General features: G+C 37.3%; 1 protein-coding gene across 2 annotated transcripts in view; it reads right to left on the reverse strand.

The window, feature by feature from the left end:
* Window positions 1-15846, reverse strand: part of LOC140467301 (TBC1 domain family member 22B-like) — a 309619-nt gene that overhangs the window by 74934 nt on the left and 218839 nt on the right. For both annotated transcript variants that reach the window (XM_072563569.1, XM_072563570.1), the window contains exon 11: window positions 6793-6920. In XM_072563569.1, the coding sequence (XP_072419670.1) occupies window positions 6793-6920 (128 nt within the window). The remainder of the gene's footprint in view (window positions 1-6792; window positions 6921-15846) is intronic.

Genomic DNA, 15846 nt, shown 5'->3' on the forward strand with positions numbered 1-15846 from the left:
TGAATACAAATCATTCAGGCAGGTTAAGTTGCTCTCGAAACTTTTCCAAAGGTTATAGTGTGGCACTATGGATAGGATGGTGGAAGCCCAAACATTTTTTCCATTGCAAAGCTGAACAGATTTCTTACTGTTCTTATCACTACTTTGAAATGTGTTGAAAGAATTGGCAGGTTTATACTTAGCCTATTTCATTGCATTGTAAACACACTAACTTTGGTCATCAACTGCTGAAGAAAGAGGGAGCTTTGGGTTCAGAAACAGGGATAATGCACAAGACCTCCCCTATCATAAATTAGGCTATGTTAAAAGATATAGCTTCCCGCAACTCAGACAGCATGTGCATACTACCACAATTTGACTGATTGCACTCAATTCAGCGGAATTATAACAGCACTGCAGAACAGTCAATGCAGTCATTCTGTGGAACATAACAGGTTAAAATCATTTTACTGAACATTGAGAATAGTTTTCTGGCCATCAGTTAGTCTGGAAATTGAATTATTTCTTTCTGACAATTGTAAATCATTTGAAATTGCATTGGATACTTTTCCTATATTTTGCACAACAGCCTTGTGGAGCAATTATAACCATTAAATGTTAATATAATTGGCAAATCAACACATTATACGTTGGCATTCAAAATTAATATTTACAACTATTTTCAATGATTTACCCCGATGGCAGTACTAATTAATTAATCTCTATTCTGTACCCTATGAAGAGACCAAGCCCCATTTCCACATGCACACCTTCTTCAGATCCTGACAGGAAAATAAGCTATAAACAGAAAAGATAAAGGGGCATTTAAGAAAACGTTTTATGATTTTAAGAGTTAACTCTTCACTCCAATCTATGCTTTAGCCTCAAAGAATGAGTCTATGATCTCTAAACTAGATCACTTGCATACTTAAATATACATTCTTTCAAACTTGTTACACTTATTTTAATGCGCTATTTCAACCATTTCTAATATGCAGCAGTTCTGAAATGTACTAGTTAAAATTTGAGCAACAAAAAACTTAGCTCTCAGAAAAAAAAACTATTTATTGCCAGGAAATTCAGATTTGATAACGCTTGTTCTCAAAGATTATGATATCCTTTGGGTTATGGAGGAATTCAAAGAATAAATAGGAAAGAAACAAAAGTTAGTGTTTAGGCTTAAATAGTGTTTAGGCTTAAATTAAATTAACATACAAACACTTGACACTGTTAAAATGAAAATTACCCTGTATAAAGTATTTCCAAGTATATTGAGACAAAGATATAGATTATATTCTGGATGACAATTGCATCAGATTCAGTGGATTTAAAATTATATTCGACTAATATTTTACTGTTGTTATGAAGTTGAAGGTGTGTACTGTATTGTTAAGACAGAGTGAAAGTTGGCAAGAGTGTACTGGAGAATTAAAAGATATAACTTTAGGATGTAACCATTGGCTCTACGTAGATACTGAGCAAAAGTGAGGATTGCAGATACTGAAGATCAGAGTCAAAATTAGAGTGGTGCTGGAAAAGCACAGCAGGTCAGCCAGCATCTGAGGAGCAGGAAAATTGATGTAAATGTCGATTTTCCTGTTCCTTGGATCTTGCCTGACATGCTATGCCTTTTCAGCACCACTGTAACTTAGTTTCACATTGGTTTAATTTGAACTGATCTGTTTAAATTATGCCCCAAGATACTAAAACCCAATTGAATTTGAATTTTACTGTTTTGACAATGTCGAACCAATGAGACGATCCGATGTTTGGATTATAAAGAGAAGGCATTTTGGACAGTTAGTCCAAAAGCACACCACTGTCAGACAGACTGCCTGAAAACATTTTATCAAAGATACCTTTTTCATATGAAAAGTCTGTGCAGCAGAAGACCGAAGACAACCCAGGAAGATTTACAAACAGAGAAAGATCGACACCAGAGATGACAGCCAATGTCTGGTTTTGAAAATTGAGTTTCTGTAAATTTAATAAGGCCTTTATTGAATCAGTATATTGTTATAACGTGGGAAGGATAACAACCCTTCAAGAGAAAGGAGGCTTAGGCTTGTAAATAGTTGTTGTTTAAATGTTCACTTTAAAGAATAAAATTGATATTTTTTGTTAAATAGTGGAATTTGGGTAGTTCTCTGTCACTCATACTTTAACATATTATGAGCAGAGGTTAGCATTTCTGTGTGTTTGGTTTAATTAGCAGAAGGGTTTACCACCGTGTTGTAACACTATTCAATGCTGTGAAATTCATTGATAATCACTTGTGAGATCGTCAATTTTAATGATGAGTGTGCCATTTGTTGCATTGTTTAGGAAATTATGTAATTCCTTTAAGAATCCCCTGCAATATTAAATGAGTTTCATGTTTGACTTCTGCAGCAAAAGGCCCAAGAGATTGTCACAGAAAAGGCCAGAGTTTCTAAGTACTGCAAGAACATGCTGCTTAATGATGAAAAAAACAATTAAAGCACAACTTTTCCACAGGTTTCTTTCCATAAGAGATAATTATATTTGTCTGAATGCAAAGAAAGGCAGATTTCAGTAACACTATGACATTATCCTACATCATAGATAAAATTAATTAGGTTCATTGTCTCAATCTTTGATTACAGAATCTCTATTACAAAATGAAATTCAAATTAAAAAAAAGTACAAACAAAATTATGTTTCAGGATTGTGTTATTCCACCTCGGTACTGTATGATTGATAGCAAAGACAACCTTTCATAAAGGGTTCATGTAAAATTTCTGGCAGATTTTAAACAGTTGAATTTTGTTGTGTTTACAAGCAAGTATGCTAAACACACCCAATAACTCAAACTAATTCTGGTTTACAAAACAATAATGTTTGCGAATACCAAGATCTGATCAGAATTTCAGTTTATACAGTTATTAACAACTGAAAGTTGACAGGTCAGCATAGACTGCTAGCAGACCATAATGTGCTGCATAATTAGAACACAGTTAACTTGATATCACGATGAAAGAATTCTTTTAAAATAAAGATCAGCAGTAAAACTTCTGCACAGCTTTAGATCCTGAATCTGAAGTTAATTCAAGTGACAAATGATTCAAGTGACAAAGGACACAATACATGAATAACTCTCATAATGAATCACACAAGTATACAAACTGACTAATGTTTCTTTTCAGTACGTCTTGTGATACAGAAACGCTTCCTCCCCTCCCATCACTAACCAGTTAATGTCTGCATGTACTAATACTAGTCTAGCACTGACAATCATATAAAGCATGGTGGGCGGCTCGGTGGCACAGAGGTTAGCACTGCTGCCTCACAGCGCCAGAGATACGGGTTCAATTCCCGCCTCAGGCGACTAACCGTGTGGAGTTTGCACGTTCTCCCTGTGTCTGCGTGGGTTTCCTCCGGGTGCTCCGGTTTCCTCCCACAGTCCAAAGATGTGCAGGTCAGGTGAATTGGCCATGCTAAATTACCCGTAGTGTTAGGTAGGGGTAGATGTAGGGGTATGGGTGGGTTGCGCTTCGGCAGGGCGGTGTGGACTTGTTGGGCCGAAGGGCCTGTTTCCACACTAAGTAATCTAATCTAATCTAATCTAAAAACCCCACAACGATGAGTTGATTAAGGCAATTTACAGTTGTAATACACAAACTAGCCAATTTAGCTGATCTTAATAAATGCACCAGTTAAAATGGACTTCTGCTTCTGACTTTATTTTTAATTAACTTTCAAAATGGCATTCATGTTTAAATTTTTAGCTATTTCTCGTTGTATGTCATGCACGGTCCAAAATAATCATGTACTTTTCTAGTAACCATTTCATTTGCTCTTTCAAGTTCCTTTTTCCAGTTTATTGAGTTCTAATCTTTTCTTGTACTCTGAATGGCTCTCACAAATGGGCATCACAGCTGTTTCTTGCCTGTAAAAAGCTGAGGGCAATACTATTAAGGCAAGTCAATGTAAAGTAGGCTGCAGCTAAGCACTGTAATCATGTGGATACAAAAGTTGGTACAATACAGATCATATCAACATAATATAAATGATATACCAATGGGAGCTAAGGCCAAGAGACAATGGGAGCTGCACATGGTTGACATGTTAGATGGAGTAGATTGGGGTCTGTCAGAATTGAAATGTGGGTGGGGGGGCTGAGCCTAGAAAACTTGTGAAAGAAAAGCTGTCCATTATTTGTCAGGGCAAATGTAAAAGCACCTAGGAGCACTGACGAGTTATGATGTGAAAGAAGTTACATGCGAAGTAACATCTTATCATATTACAGATTTTGTTTTGACAGATAATAATAAATACAACAAATTTCTTTGTGGAGTTATACAAAATGCAAGATTCTGTGGTCTTTTAAATTGTTTTTAACTCCAAAGTTAGTACAAAGCACACCGATCTTTCCAAATTAATTTATTGCAACCTTTAAAAATCTATTAGCAACAATTTATTCCAGGACTCTTGACATCCATTGTTACTTACATAAACTGATGACAGATAATGTAGTGATAATGGATGAGCAGCACTTGGAACTTCTTTTCAAACTGAAAAGCTCTCTGAAGAACTGACTTTGAGGTAGAAAATACTGACAAGTAATGATGCAACCCACAGTCAAATGACTTTTATCACATCAAATAGCATTTCAATGAATGGAGTCCCATATTAAGAAATACAGTGGAACTTATGGACAAAGAGGTAAAAGAGGATGGAAACACTCAAAATCCTGAGATGTTACAGAGTCATTTACAACACAGCAAGTGGATATTTGGCCAATTAGGTCTATGCTGGTCCTCTGTCACACAATCTAGCTAGTCTCAGTCCTTCACTCGTTTCTATTTAGTTATTTATCAACCTATTCTGTGCAAAGTAGAATAGTGATGAAAAAAACCTGAAGGAATTAAAGGATTCATATCATGTCAGCAAAAGTTAAATGCTGATATAATAATGGAAAAAATTTGAAGTTTTTAAAAATATAATTAATATTTAATGTATTAAAAACATGACATTTTTTGAAAAAAGTAACAGTAGCCAAAACTAGACTTGTACATAAGGCACAGTTAATAACTTGCACTGTTCTACTATGATTCTCTAATCCTTCATTTCTTAACACTGTCAGTAAAACCCAAACTGGCTTCTTCTTCCATGCCCTCAGGTCATTCCAAGCTTGTCCAAAAGACCCACGTTTAGTTCCCTTCTACTTCCACAAATTTGCTGCCTCATTAAAATTGTTTCCATATGTACGCCAACTCCTTCAACTTCCTCTTTCTCTATCAACATTCACGGCTCCAAGATTATTGTGCGAATGGCCAACCAGAATCTTTTGGTACTTAAAGATTATGGATATATTAGAGAACTCAAAGTTAGAGAATGGATTCTAATAAATATTTAAATCATGCCCTGTAAAGAAAGCAAAGCTCTTAGAATTGGCTCCTGAGAAACACCAATTTATACTTCTCTCCAGACTAAACAATAATAATTAATTTCTACTTATTTTCTGTCCCTTATCCAATCGAGCATCCACATTTCCACTGCTCCATAAATCCAAATAACTTCAATTTTGCTCACAAAGCTATTAGGACTTCAAATCAAAAATAATTGAAAAAAAATCAAATATTTATATAAAACAGGCTGCTGATAAACTACTGGTCCATTTTGTGCTATGGTCATTCATCCCCTTTAGCTCCTACTTTTGTTTCACTACAAGTTGACAACCCATTGGGATTCAATTACCTGCATAACACATTGTGTTCCACGTGTTAAAACATGGCTTACCTTTTAGAACAGTCATGATTTGGAGATGCCGGTGTTGGACTGGGGTGTACAGATTTAAAAATCACAACACTAGGTTATAGTCCAACAGGTTTAATCAGAAGCACACTAACTTTCGGAGCGTCGCTCCTTCATCAGGTGGTAGTGGAGGGCTCAATCCTAACACACAGAATTTAAAGCAAAAACGTTTGCTATAAATTCTGTGTGTTAGGATTGAGCCCTCCACAACACCTGATGAAGGAGCAACGCTCCGCATGCTAGTATGCTTCCAATTAAACCAGTTGGACTATAACTTGGTGTTGTGTGATTTTTAACTCTTTTAGAACAGCGCATTCTCCGCTTTACCATGAACAACACTGTAGGTAACTTGCTGTTTTCTATGCACAAAATATAGCCAGGACCCGAAAGGCTAATTCACTACATGAACAACAAATGTGAGGATTAAGTTACGGAATATTGAGAATATATTCAAAAGAAGCTTAGTTTTAAAAGTGCACTGATGAATAGTGGTGTCATATATAACCAGGTTATGAAATTGTTTTATCAATTCACAGCACTATATATTCACATGACTGAAAAGCAGAAAAAATCCATACCTTTTTAAAGATTCATCTACTGATATCAGTTGCATACAAATATGAGTTACAGAAGAGTTTTTCAACTTTATTCATTCAGAAAAGTTAATTGACTGTCATTTCACATGCAAAGACAGTAAATAACAAATGCACTTAATCCTTCTTTGTTATTATTCAAATCATCAGAAATAAATGACTTAAGATTAATGAGATCACAGGCCCATGAACCAAACATACCCACTGATCTCTGCCCATACTCAACCTAAATTATTATATTTTTCACACTTAATGGAACATGCAATGCATAAACCCAAATCAAGGCTACAAACTTTGTTGATTTGCTGGAAACATTGAATGCATTGGTTCAAAACTGGCCTAAGTTTCAACTAGCATTAAAAACAATGTTTCCTTCACATTAAAGCTAAGATATTTTAAAGCAGACACTAACAAAGAAGCCTTAATACAGTTCTACAACATTCACCTGGTATGTGTCCCAGAGTCGGATGGTGCATCGGAGAGGCAGCTCCCTCATCAACAAATTATTCATCCACCGGAATGCAAATTGCAGGTACTCTACTTCGTATTTTCTGAAATGAATATGCACTTGCTCTATGAGGAAAAAAATGGTTACAACAATTAGCACATGAAATTCACCTTCAACCATAAAAAAATTCTCATCACCCATTCGTTTTTAATGCTAGTTGAAACTTAGGCCAGTTTTAAACCAATGCAGAGTGCAGCTGGGTCACAAAGCAGTAGGTAACAGGTGCAACTGCACAAATTGGCTAATTTCAATCAAAAATGGCACAAGGAGAATTACGGATGTTTTCCATATTTGTGGTTAGGGAATGAAGTTTGTTCAGATGTACAACAATGACGTCTACCTAGTAATACTAAAATGTAGACATTTTGAGCACATATTCTGCTCAGTTGTGATGGTTTCTGTTATTGAATATCTTGACAATACTCAATGGGAAATTTCTGCAGGAACCTTCTAAGTGTATCCCTCCAGAAGTCAATAACACACTTTATTTCTACGTACCATTGTGCTTTTTGTCAAAAATATTTTTGAGAAATCTTATGTTGGTTTTCCATTTAAGGCCAATTCAAATGAAAATTTGAATTGGCTTCAACTAGGTGGCCACAACTGAAATAGGTGAGAACCACACTGAAGCATCGAAATCAATATCCCAAGTCACTGATTAAAAAGTAGTCACCAACATTACCCAATCATTGTAAAAGTAAAAGTATATCATACCATACATTTTCTAGTACAGCGAAATATTTACTTACTGTTTTCACTACAGATCCTGTTCCTCCTCAATTTCATGAGTTTGGCTGTTTGCAATTTTGCAAAATTAAACCTGACAGATTTCTTGGATTGAACCAAAGCTTGGCATATCAATATTTTAATGAGTTTTTTTTGTAATAAAAGAGAAATCAACACTAATGGAGATTCACTGCTTTTGAACCTTTGTTTTTAAAGGTATCATATGGCTCAAATGGCAATTATAAGAAATGAAGTATTTTAACAATTTGCCACTTCAGTTACTGGATGAGAACAATACAATATTCACATTCGATAGCTGCGAAGACTACTGCAAATTGAATGAGGCATCTCTTCAAGGTTCAGATAAAATTGAATTTACTCTCCACTCACTAGTAGTAAATTGCAATTTGTGAAGTATATGAGGCTTTTTATAGTACTGAACTAGCAATCACAACTGGGAGGTTCCAGACATAGTGAAAACAGCATTATGCTTAACACTGTGCTTAAAATAAAAATCACATGTTTTTTCCTGGACTTATAGTAGTCCTGAGCATAAAGCATACCAGAGACACTCATGACATATGTAATCAATTCAACTCCATTCTTTGGTTTCTCTAGAAATCTCTTTATTTGTCACCTCCCAAAAGGTTAATAAGCAGAACAAATTTTCTTTATAAGTTAATCGATAACCACCAATTTTTAAAAATAATAATAATATTTCATTATTGTTAATGCAGTGACAGCAGCATTTTTTGTTTGCCCTTCCCTCAGTAACTGCAGATTTTATCAATCACCTTAAAAATATATCTCCGGAATTTATATTAAAAAAATGTATAGAGTCATAGAGATGTACAGCATGGAAACAGACCCTTCGGTCCAATCTGTCCATGCTGACCAGATATCCCAACCCAATCTAAGACTCAACGGGTACAAATAAAACTTGAGTTTGCAGTTATTTTTCCCTCACTGAAAAAAAATTACATATAAGCACAGTCTAAATTTAGTACAATGATAAATTCCAGTAAAAGTCAAAATTAGGATTAATTATTATTCCATTAATATCCACTTTATTTCATGGATATTTGTAAATTATGCTAACTCCAAAAAAGATCATGATTTAACTTAACTCCACAAAAATTTCAACTGAAACTTAATTTCCTTACCATTTGGTTAATGGCATGTGTCAATTCTACAACATTCAACTGAAAAGAAAAGCTCAAACTGCACCAGGTATCAGAAGCTACCAGAGAAATGGCATTGAAATTTGGACATTAGAATAGAACACAACACAAATAAACTTATGGTAACGTCATAGTGAAGGTTAATTTTAAGAAGTTGGTACTGAACAACAAAGTAGAACCTGAGCTTTGCCGATACTGAACATGCTACAAGGTATGACTTGTTGTCAGTATTATGTCAAAACTGCTGGGGATGGCAATAATCAACTTGAAGGAATAAATTCTTTAATTGAAAAATTAAACCTGACAGATTTATGTAACCCAAGAAGCAACACATTTTCTTTATATTGTACAACCTTACACAGTCTAGTTGTACCTCATATTATTGCTTTTCAAAAAAAAATCTATTTTGCTTTGTAAAGTAAAAAAAAACTCAGACAGCAGTGAATGGCTTTGGAATAAACAGCTTCAGCAAAAGTAATAAATAACAACCATACATCAGTTCAAGTCAGTGATGGAATGATTCTCTGCAACAGGTTAATATGGTGTTATATTGACTATTGCATTGTCCTGACACTATTATGTAGCGATTGCTGGAGTCTAGAGTCTGTGATACAATGACACTTGTGACACAAGAGTGTAACTTGTCAGCAAACTGATCAGCTTTTTATTATGCTGCAAGTTCTGCAAAGCTCCAAGATTCTTCCCACATCATGAAAGTTAGTAATATGGCAATATCAATTGTTAAAAAACCATATCTATATTTACTAACCAAATAATCAAAACACTACAATTGAAAGTCATGTTAATCTGTGAGTGATGTTTGCTAAAAGTAACTTGTGTGTATAAGGGATTTTAATCTGTATTTTTTTAACAAGTTAGTTCAGCCTTGGGTTTTAAATAGGCTCACGCTTCTCCCAAAAAGAAAGGAAATTTACTTCATATGTGTTACAGTAATTAAGACACACATCCTGATAACACAACGAATGATTTACTCCCATAAATTAATGGTCAAATTTATATTCCACCTTTTGTTCAAAATTCTGTTTTCTGCTGTTCCACTGAAGAATTCTGTTGTCCTAAGAGCTGTCCCTTTTTTTTTGCCATGGGAAGTGAATTTTTGAATCATTTTAAACAGCTGGTTTGTGCCAACTAGAGTTCAAAATAAGGCAGTAAACCACAATGACTCAATTTCACTGCTGCTGCATTTGCTGAACAACGGCATGCCATTCTCTATTATTTCAAAGCAGTTCACTGCTGGCTGAAATTTTACCTCTCACAATCAAATGGGAGTTCCAGATGCCGCAACACTTCTAAGAAATAAATCACCCCATTCTAGTTTGATATCAAGCCCAGAGATGAATGTCGATTCAGCATTAAAGATATATTATGAGGGTTTCTGTAGACTCTAATGTTTATGACAAGAGTAAGGAACTACATTATACTCTCAGCTAACTGACAATTACACCATCGGAACCACAAGTACAGATTCAATTAGATCAGTATTCACTGTAATCCTTATGATAAGACTAAGAAACATCTGGCATTCAGTTGGCATCTTTCTTGCAAGTCGGAAGCTGTGAACTTTGTGAGTGTAACTAGCATTAAATTTCAATATTTTTTAGAAATATATACTGTAGAATAATGTTCATCACAGCATTCTAGGTACCCACCAGGAAATCTTAACAAAATTTCACACTCAACACCATTTAATCACAGTCATTTCTAGTGATCTGCATTTCAAACATTCAGCCATTATTAAACGCCTAATAATGATCTACTGAAATCAATTATCCTAAAATGAAACCACATATCTTTCCAATCACATCAACTGTTATCATTTATTTTCCTTTAAAATGCTCAGCAACAACTGAAGTCATTAGAAATCAACTGACAAGGAATAACCCTGGAATAAAAGCTTTAGTGAGCAAAATTAGGGTGCATGGTTTTGGGGGCAAAGTACTAACTTGGATTGAAAATTGGTTGGCTGATAGGAAACAAAGTAGTGATAAACGGCTCCATTTCGGAATGGCAGGCAGTGACCAGTAGGGTACAGCAGGGATCAGTGCTGGGACCGCAGCTTTTTACAATATATATTAATGAGAAAGAAGATGGTATTAGTAATAACATTAGCAAATTTGCTGATGATACAAAGCTGGGTGGCATGGTGAAATGTTAGGAGATTACAGGGTGACCTGGACAGGTTAGGTGAGTGGTCAGATGCATGGCAGATGCACTTTAATGTGGATAAATGGATGCTTATCCACTTTGGTGGCAAGAAAAAGAAGGCAGATTACTACCTAAATGGAATCAATTTAGGTAAAGGGGCAGTACAAAGAGATCTGGGTGTTCTTGTACACCAGTCAATGAAGGTAAGCATGCAGGTACAGCAGGTAGTGAAGAAGGCTAATAGCATGCTGGCCTTCATAACAAGAGGGATTGAGTATAGAAGCAAAGAGGCTCTTCTGCAGCTGTACTGAGTCCTGGTGAGACCACACCTGGAGTATTGTGTGCAGTTCTGGTCTCCAAATTTGAGGAAAGACATTCTGGCTATTGAGGGAGTGCAGCATAGGTTCACGAGGTCAATTCCTGGAATGGCTGGACTACCTTATGCTGAAAGACTGGAGCGACTGGGCACGTATACCCTTGAGTTTAGAAGACTGAGAGGGGATCTGATTGAGACATATAAGATTATTAAAGGATTGGACACTCTGGAGGCAGGAAGCATGTTTCCGCTGATGGGTGAGTGCCAAACCAGAGGACACAGCTTAAAAATACGGGGTAGACCATTTAGGACAGAGATGAGGAGAAACTTCTTCACCCAGAGAGTGGTGGCTGTGTGGAATGCTCTGCCCCAGAGGGCAGTGGAGGCCCAGTCTCTGGATTCATTTAAGAAAGAGTTGGATAGAGTTCTCAAGGATAGTGGAATCAAGGGTTATGGAGATAAGGCAGGAACAGGATACTGATTAAGGATGATCAGCCATGATCATATTGAATGGTGGTGCAGGCGCAAAGGGCAGAATGGCCTACTCCTGCACCTATTGTCTATTGTCTTTCTCACTCGTGAAATAATCTAGAGAAGGAAAAACATTTTTGAAGTTACATACAGAAAACACAGAATTTAAGAAATGAACTTTGTTGAGTACAAGATATTTTTCCAAGCCCCAAATGCAAGTATTATTCTTATTATACTAACTAAAGTTATTTATGTGATATAGTATTTTTATTGTTCGGTTATCTTTTGGAATCCCTGTACTGCTGCTATTCTCTCCTCCTTCCCTGTCCATTCCCTTCTCCCCAATGATCTACTTCTGCAGTTTAGTACATATCACTGTCCTGTCTTTCAGTTTTCCTCTGTTCTCCCTTGCTCATCTCACCTTTTAATCTTCCTCCCATTTCCTGCTCCCTCTACCTACCTCTAAGCCCTCTCTCTCTCCCATGCACATCTATCACACCCTTTTCTTAATCCTCCTTCTCAATCTGATTGTTCACCCACATCCCTTTCACTTCATGGCCCCTCTCAACTCCCCATATCTATCATCAATCCATATCCTCAAATCCCACTTCTCTCCTAACAGTTCCCCCCCATTTCCTTACTCAACAACCTTCTTTTTACCAACATTCCCACCCCTCTTTACTTGCTCCTATTACTGTAAAGCACTAGCTAAAACCAGAAATGATTCTGTTTCAGATTGGCATGGGATATGATGTAGATGGTGATGAAAGGTAGTAGGGGGTTACAATGGCTTTGGGAGATAGCCTGGAGTCTATGGTGGGATTGCGGGGGGAGGGGAGGCAAGAGAGAGAGAGAGAGAGAAACAGATGCAAGGTTGGTAGACACAAGATCTGCCGCAGCAATGTTTCCAGTAGATGTGATGGAAATAGAGTGAGAATTGGATAGTCCCAAATTCCAGTGGGTGGGGGTGAGGTTTGGTGGCGAATTGGAAAATTGTGGTTCTGAGACATGAATTAGGTCTTGGAGATGTACAGCATGGAAACAGACCCTTCGGTCCAACCCATCCATGCCGACCAGATATCCCAACCCAATCTAGTCCCACCTGCCAACACCCGGCCCATATCCCTCCAAATCCTTCCTATTCATTTACCCATTTAGATGCCTCTTAAATGTTGCAATTGTACCAGCTCCACTACTTCCTCTGGCCGTTCATTCCATACACCCTCTGCGTGAAAAAGTTGCCCCTTAGGTCTCTTTTATATCTTTCCCCTCTCACCCTAAACCTATGCCCTCTAGTTCTGGATTTCCCGACCCCGGGGAAAAGACTTTGTCTATTTACCCTATCCATGCCTCTCATAATTTTGTAAACCTCTATAAGGTCACCCCTTCAGCCTCTGACGCTCCAGGAAAAACAGCCCCAGCCTGTTCAGCCTCTCCCTATAGCTCAAATCCTCTAAACCTGACAACATTCTTGTAAATCTTTTCTGAACCAAATTTTTTTCCTTATTCATAATTCTTATCTTTCTCTCATTCTCACTCCTGAAGTGTAATGCTTGCTGGGATGTTTAATTTCCTTGGGCTGTAGCACATCTTGGATTTGGATTACATACTTCCTGTACTACCGTGACTTTATCTAGCATCCTCATGAGCTCTTTGTTGTTGTGGGTGGTGTGCTGCTGGCAGGGAAAAGTGTAGGTCCCTTGCACCATCTAAGGTCAAACTGTCCCTCCCACTCCAGGATCTCAGTGGTCAGATACTCAAAAACAATGGCCAAGTTACCAGTGACTGTTGGGAAGGGAATTCTTGGTTTAGTTTCAAGTCAGAATGGCGAGCAGTTTGGAATATAACATTCAATGGTTGTGGTGATTCCCGTAAATCTGCTACCCTATGGCCTTCTAGGTGGCGAAGATTGTGAGCTTAGAAGATGTGCTGTAGGAGCTTGGAGTTGTTGAGTTGTGATCTTTCAATTTTGATTAAATACAATTACATTTAATTTTATCACACTCATATTATTCCAAATGTTGCCATATTCATTTTGTAACTTATGTTGTTACGTTTTTAAAAAAAAATCACCTCTTCCAAACCCATTCATTTGGCAGAGCACCCTTGTTTTGATCTCACAAAGTTGGTCACTGTCGTAGAGTGTGCACAGAGACACAAGCGAATTATCAAAAGGAATGATAGCTGAAATAGAAAGGGTAAGAGAATCACTTGGGGACGTTTTTGAAAATACTTCCTAAAGATTTGTTTCGTGTGATACTCTACAGGCTAATGAGCGGCTATGAAAAGCTATTCACCCTATTTTTCAATGTTAGGTTGTTGCATGCTCAAAAATACATTTCCAGGGTAAGTATAAAAGTTCTTCTGTTGACTGCATGGCTGCAAATGGTTTGAATTATCTTGCCCCAATTGATTATTATCTGATAAGCAGATCGGGTTGCAAGTCAGCATGACTTTGTGCAGGTCCGGTCACCGAGAAGATTAAGATGCCCGGGACCCATGGTGACATGGCCTTTTGAATTCAGAATTGGCTTATCCATAGAAGGCAGAGGGTAATGGTCAAAGGGTGCTTTCCAGGTTGGAGGTCTGTGACTAATGGTGCTCCACAGGGATGTGTACTGGAACCTTTGTTGTTTGTGATATATATATATATATATATATATATATATATAAATGACTTGCATGAAAATGTAGATGGGTGGATTAATAAATTTGCAGATGATACAAAGATCGGTGGACTTGTGGATAGTGTGGAAGACTGTAAAAGGACACAGCAGGGTACAGATCAGTTGCGTATATGGGTGGAGAAAAAGCAGATGCAGATTAAAATCTGGGTAAGTGTAAGGTGGCGCACTTTGGGAGACCAAATGTTAAGGTAAAGTATACAGTTAACAGTGGGACTATGAATTGCATTGATGCTCAGAGGGATCAAGGGGTTCAAGTCCATAAGCTCCCTGAAAGTGGCCATGAAGGTAGATACGATGGTAAAGAAAGCGTATGGCATGCTTACTTTTATTAGTCAGAGAAATCAGTACAAGACTCAGGATGTTGCACTACATCTTTATGAGACTTTGATTAGGCCACGTTTGGAGTACTGCCAGGAAGAACATGGAGGCTTTGGAGAGGATGCAGAAGGGGTTTACCAGGACGCTGCCTGGATTAGAAGGTTTGAGCTATAAGGACAGGTGAGAAAAACTCTGGTTGTTTTCTCTGGAACGGCAGAGGCTCATGGGAGACTTGATGGAAGTCTATAAAATTATGAGATGCACAGATAGGGTTGACGGTCAGAATCTTTATCCCAGGGTTGAAATGGCTAAAACTAAGGGGCATGCCTTTAAAACAAGAGAGAGAAAATTCAAAGGAGATGTGAGGGCCAAGTTTTTTTTTAAATGCATAGTGGTAGGAGTCTGGAAAGGGGTTGTGGTGGAGGCAGATACGATGAGAGCATTTATGGAACTTTACAATCAGCATGTGAATATGCAAGAAATGGGAGAATATAGACCAGGGGCAGGCAGAAGGGTTTCGTTTAACATCGAGGGCCAAAGGGCCCATTCCTGAGCTGTACAGTTCTATATTCAACATTCTATTTCTATTGACTCTGACAACTATTCTAAACACTCACATAGACACATTTAAGAAACTGCGGACACTAATTCACTTTTCCCTTGTTGGTCAATCATTGTGATACTGAGGTCCATCTTTCCTGCTGGGTCACACAGTTTCTCAAGCCCTAGTGATCACTAATAATTGCTTCTGAACATTTTTCAACACTACTAAACACTTCCACAAAATCATGACATCTTTTTGATATTTTTTAGCACTGATTGTGGATCTTAAATTGGCACTATTTTATATGATCAGAACACATTTCAAATTACACTACCTGATGCCCATTGACAGGCCATTCGACACAACAAGTCCATGCCAGTTTTTATATCCCTCCCATCTTTTCTCTGCTAAATCTATCATTCTGACCATTTACGTCCGTAGCTCCCCTGTGTTTCTCTCACTTTTCTTTGAATGCAATTATACTGCTTCCAATAGTTGCAAGCTCCACATTGTGTAAAAACATTTATTTTGAACTCCCGACTGAATTTCTTGGTGACTACCTTACTTGTCCCACAAATGGGA

The sequence above is a fragment of the Chiloscyllium punctatum genome, chromosome 45, assembly GCF_047496795.1.
Source record: "Chiloscyllium punctatum isolate Juve2018m chromosome 45, sChiPun1.3, whole genome shotgun sequence".
NCBI classification, from domain to species: domain Eukaryota; kingdom Metazoa; phylum Chordata; class Chondrichthyes; order Orectolobiformes; family Hemiscylliidae; genus Chiloscyllium; species Chiloscyllium punctatum.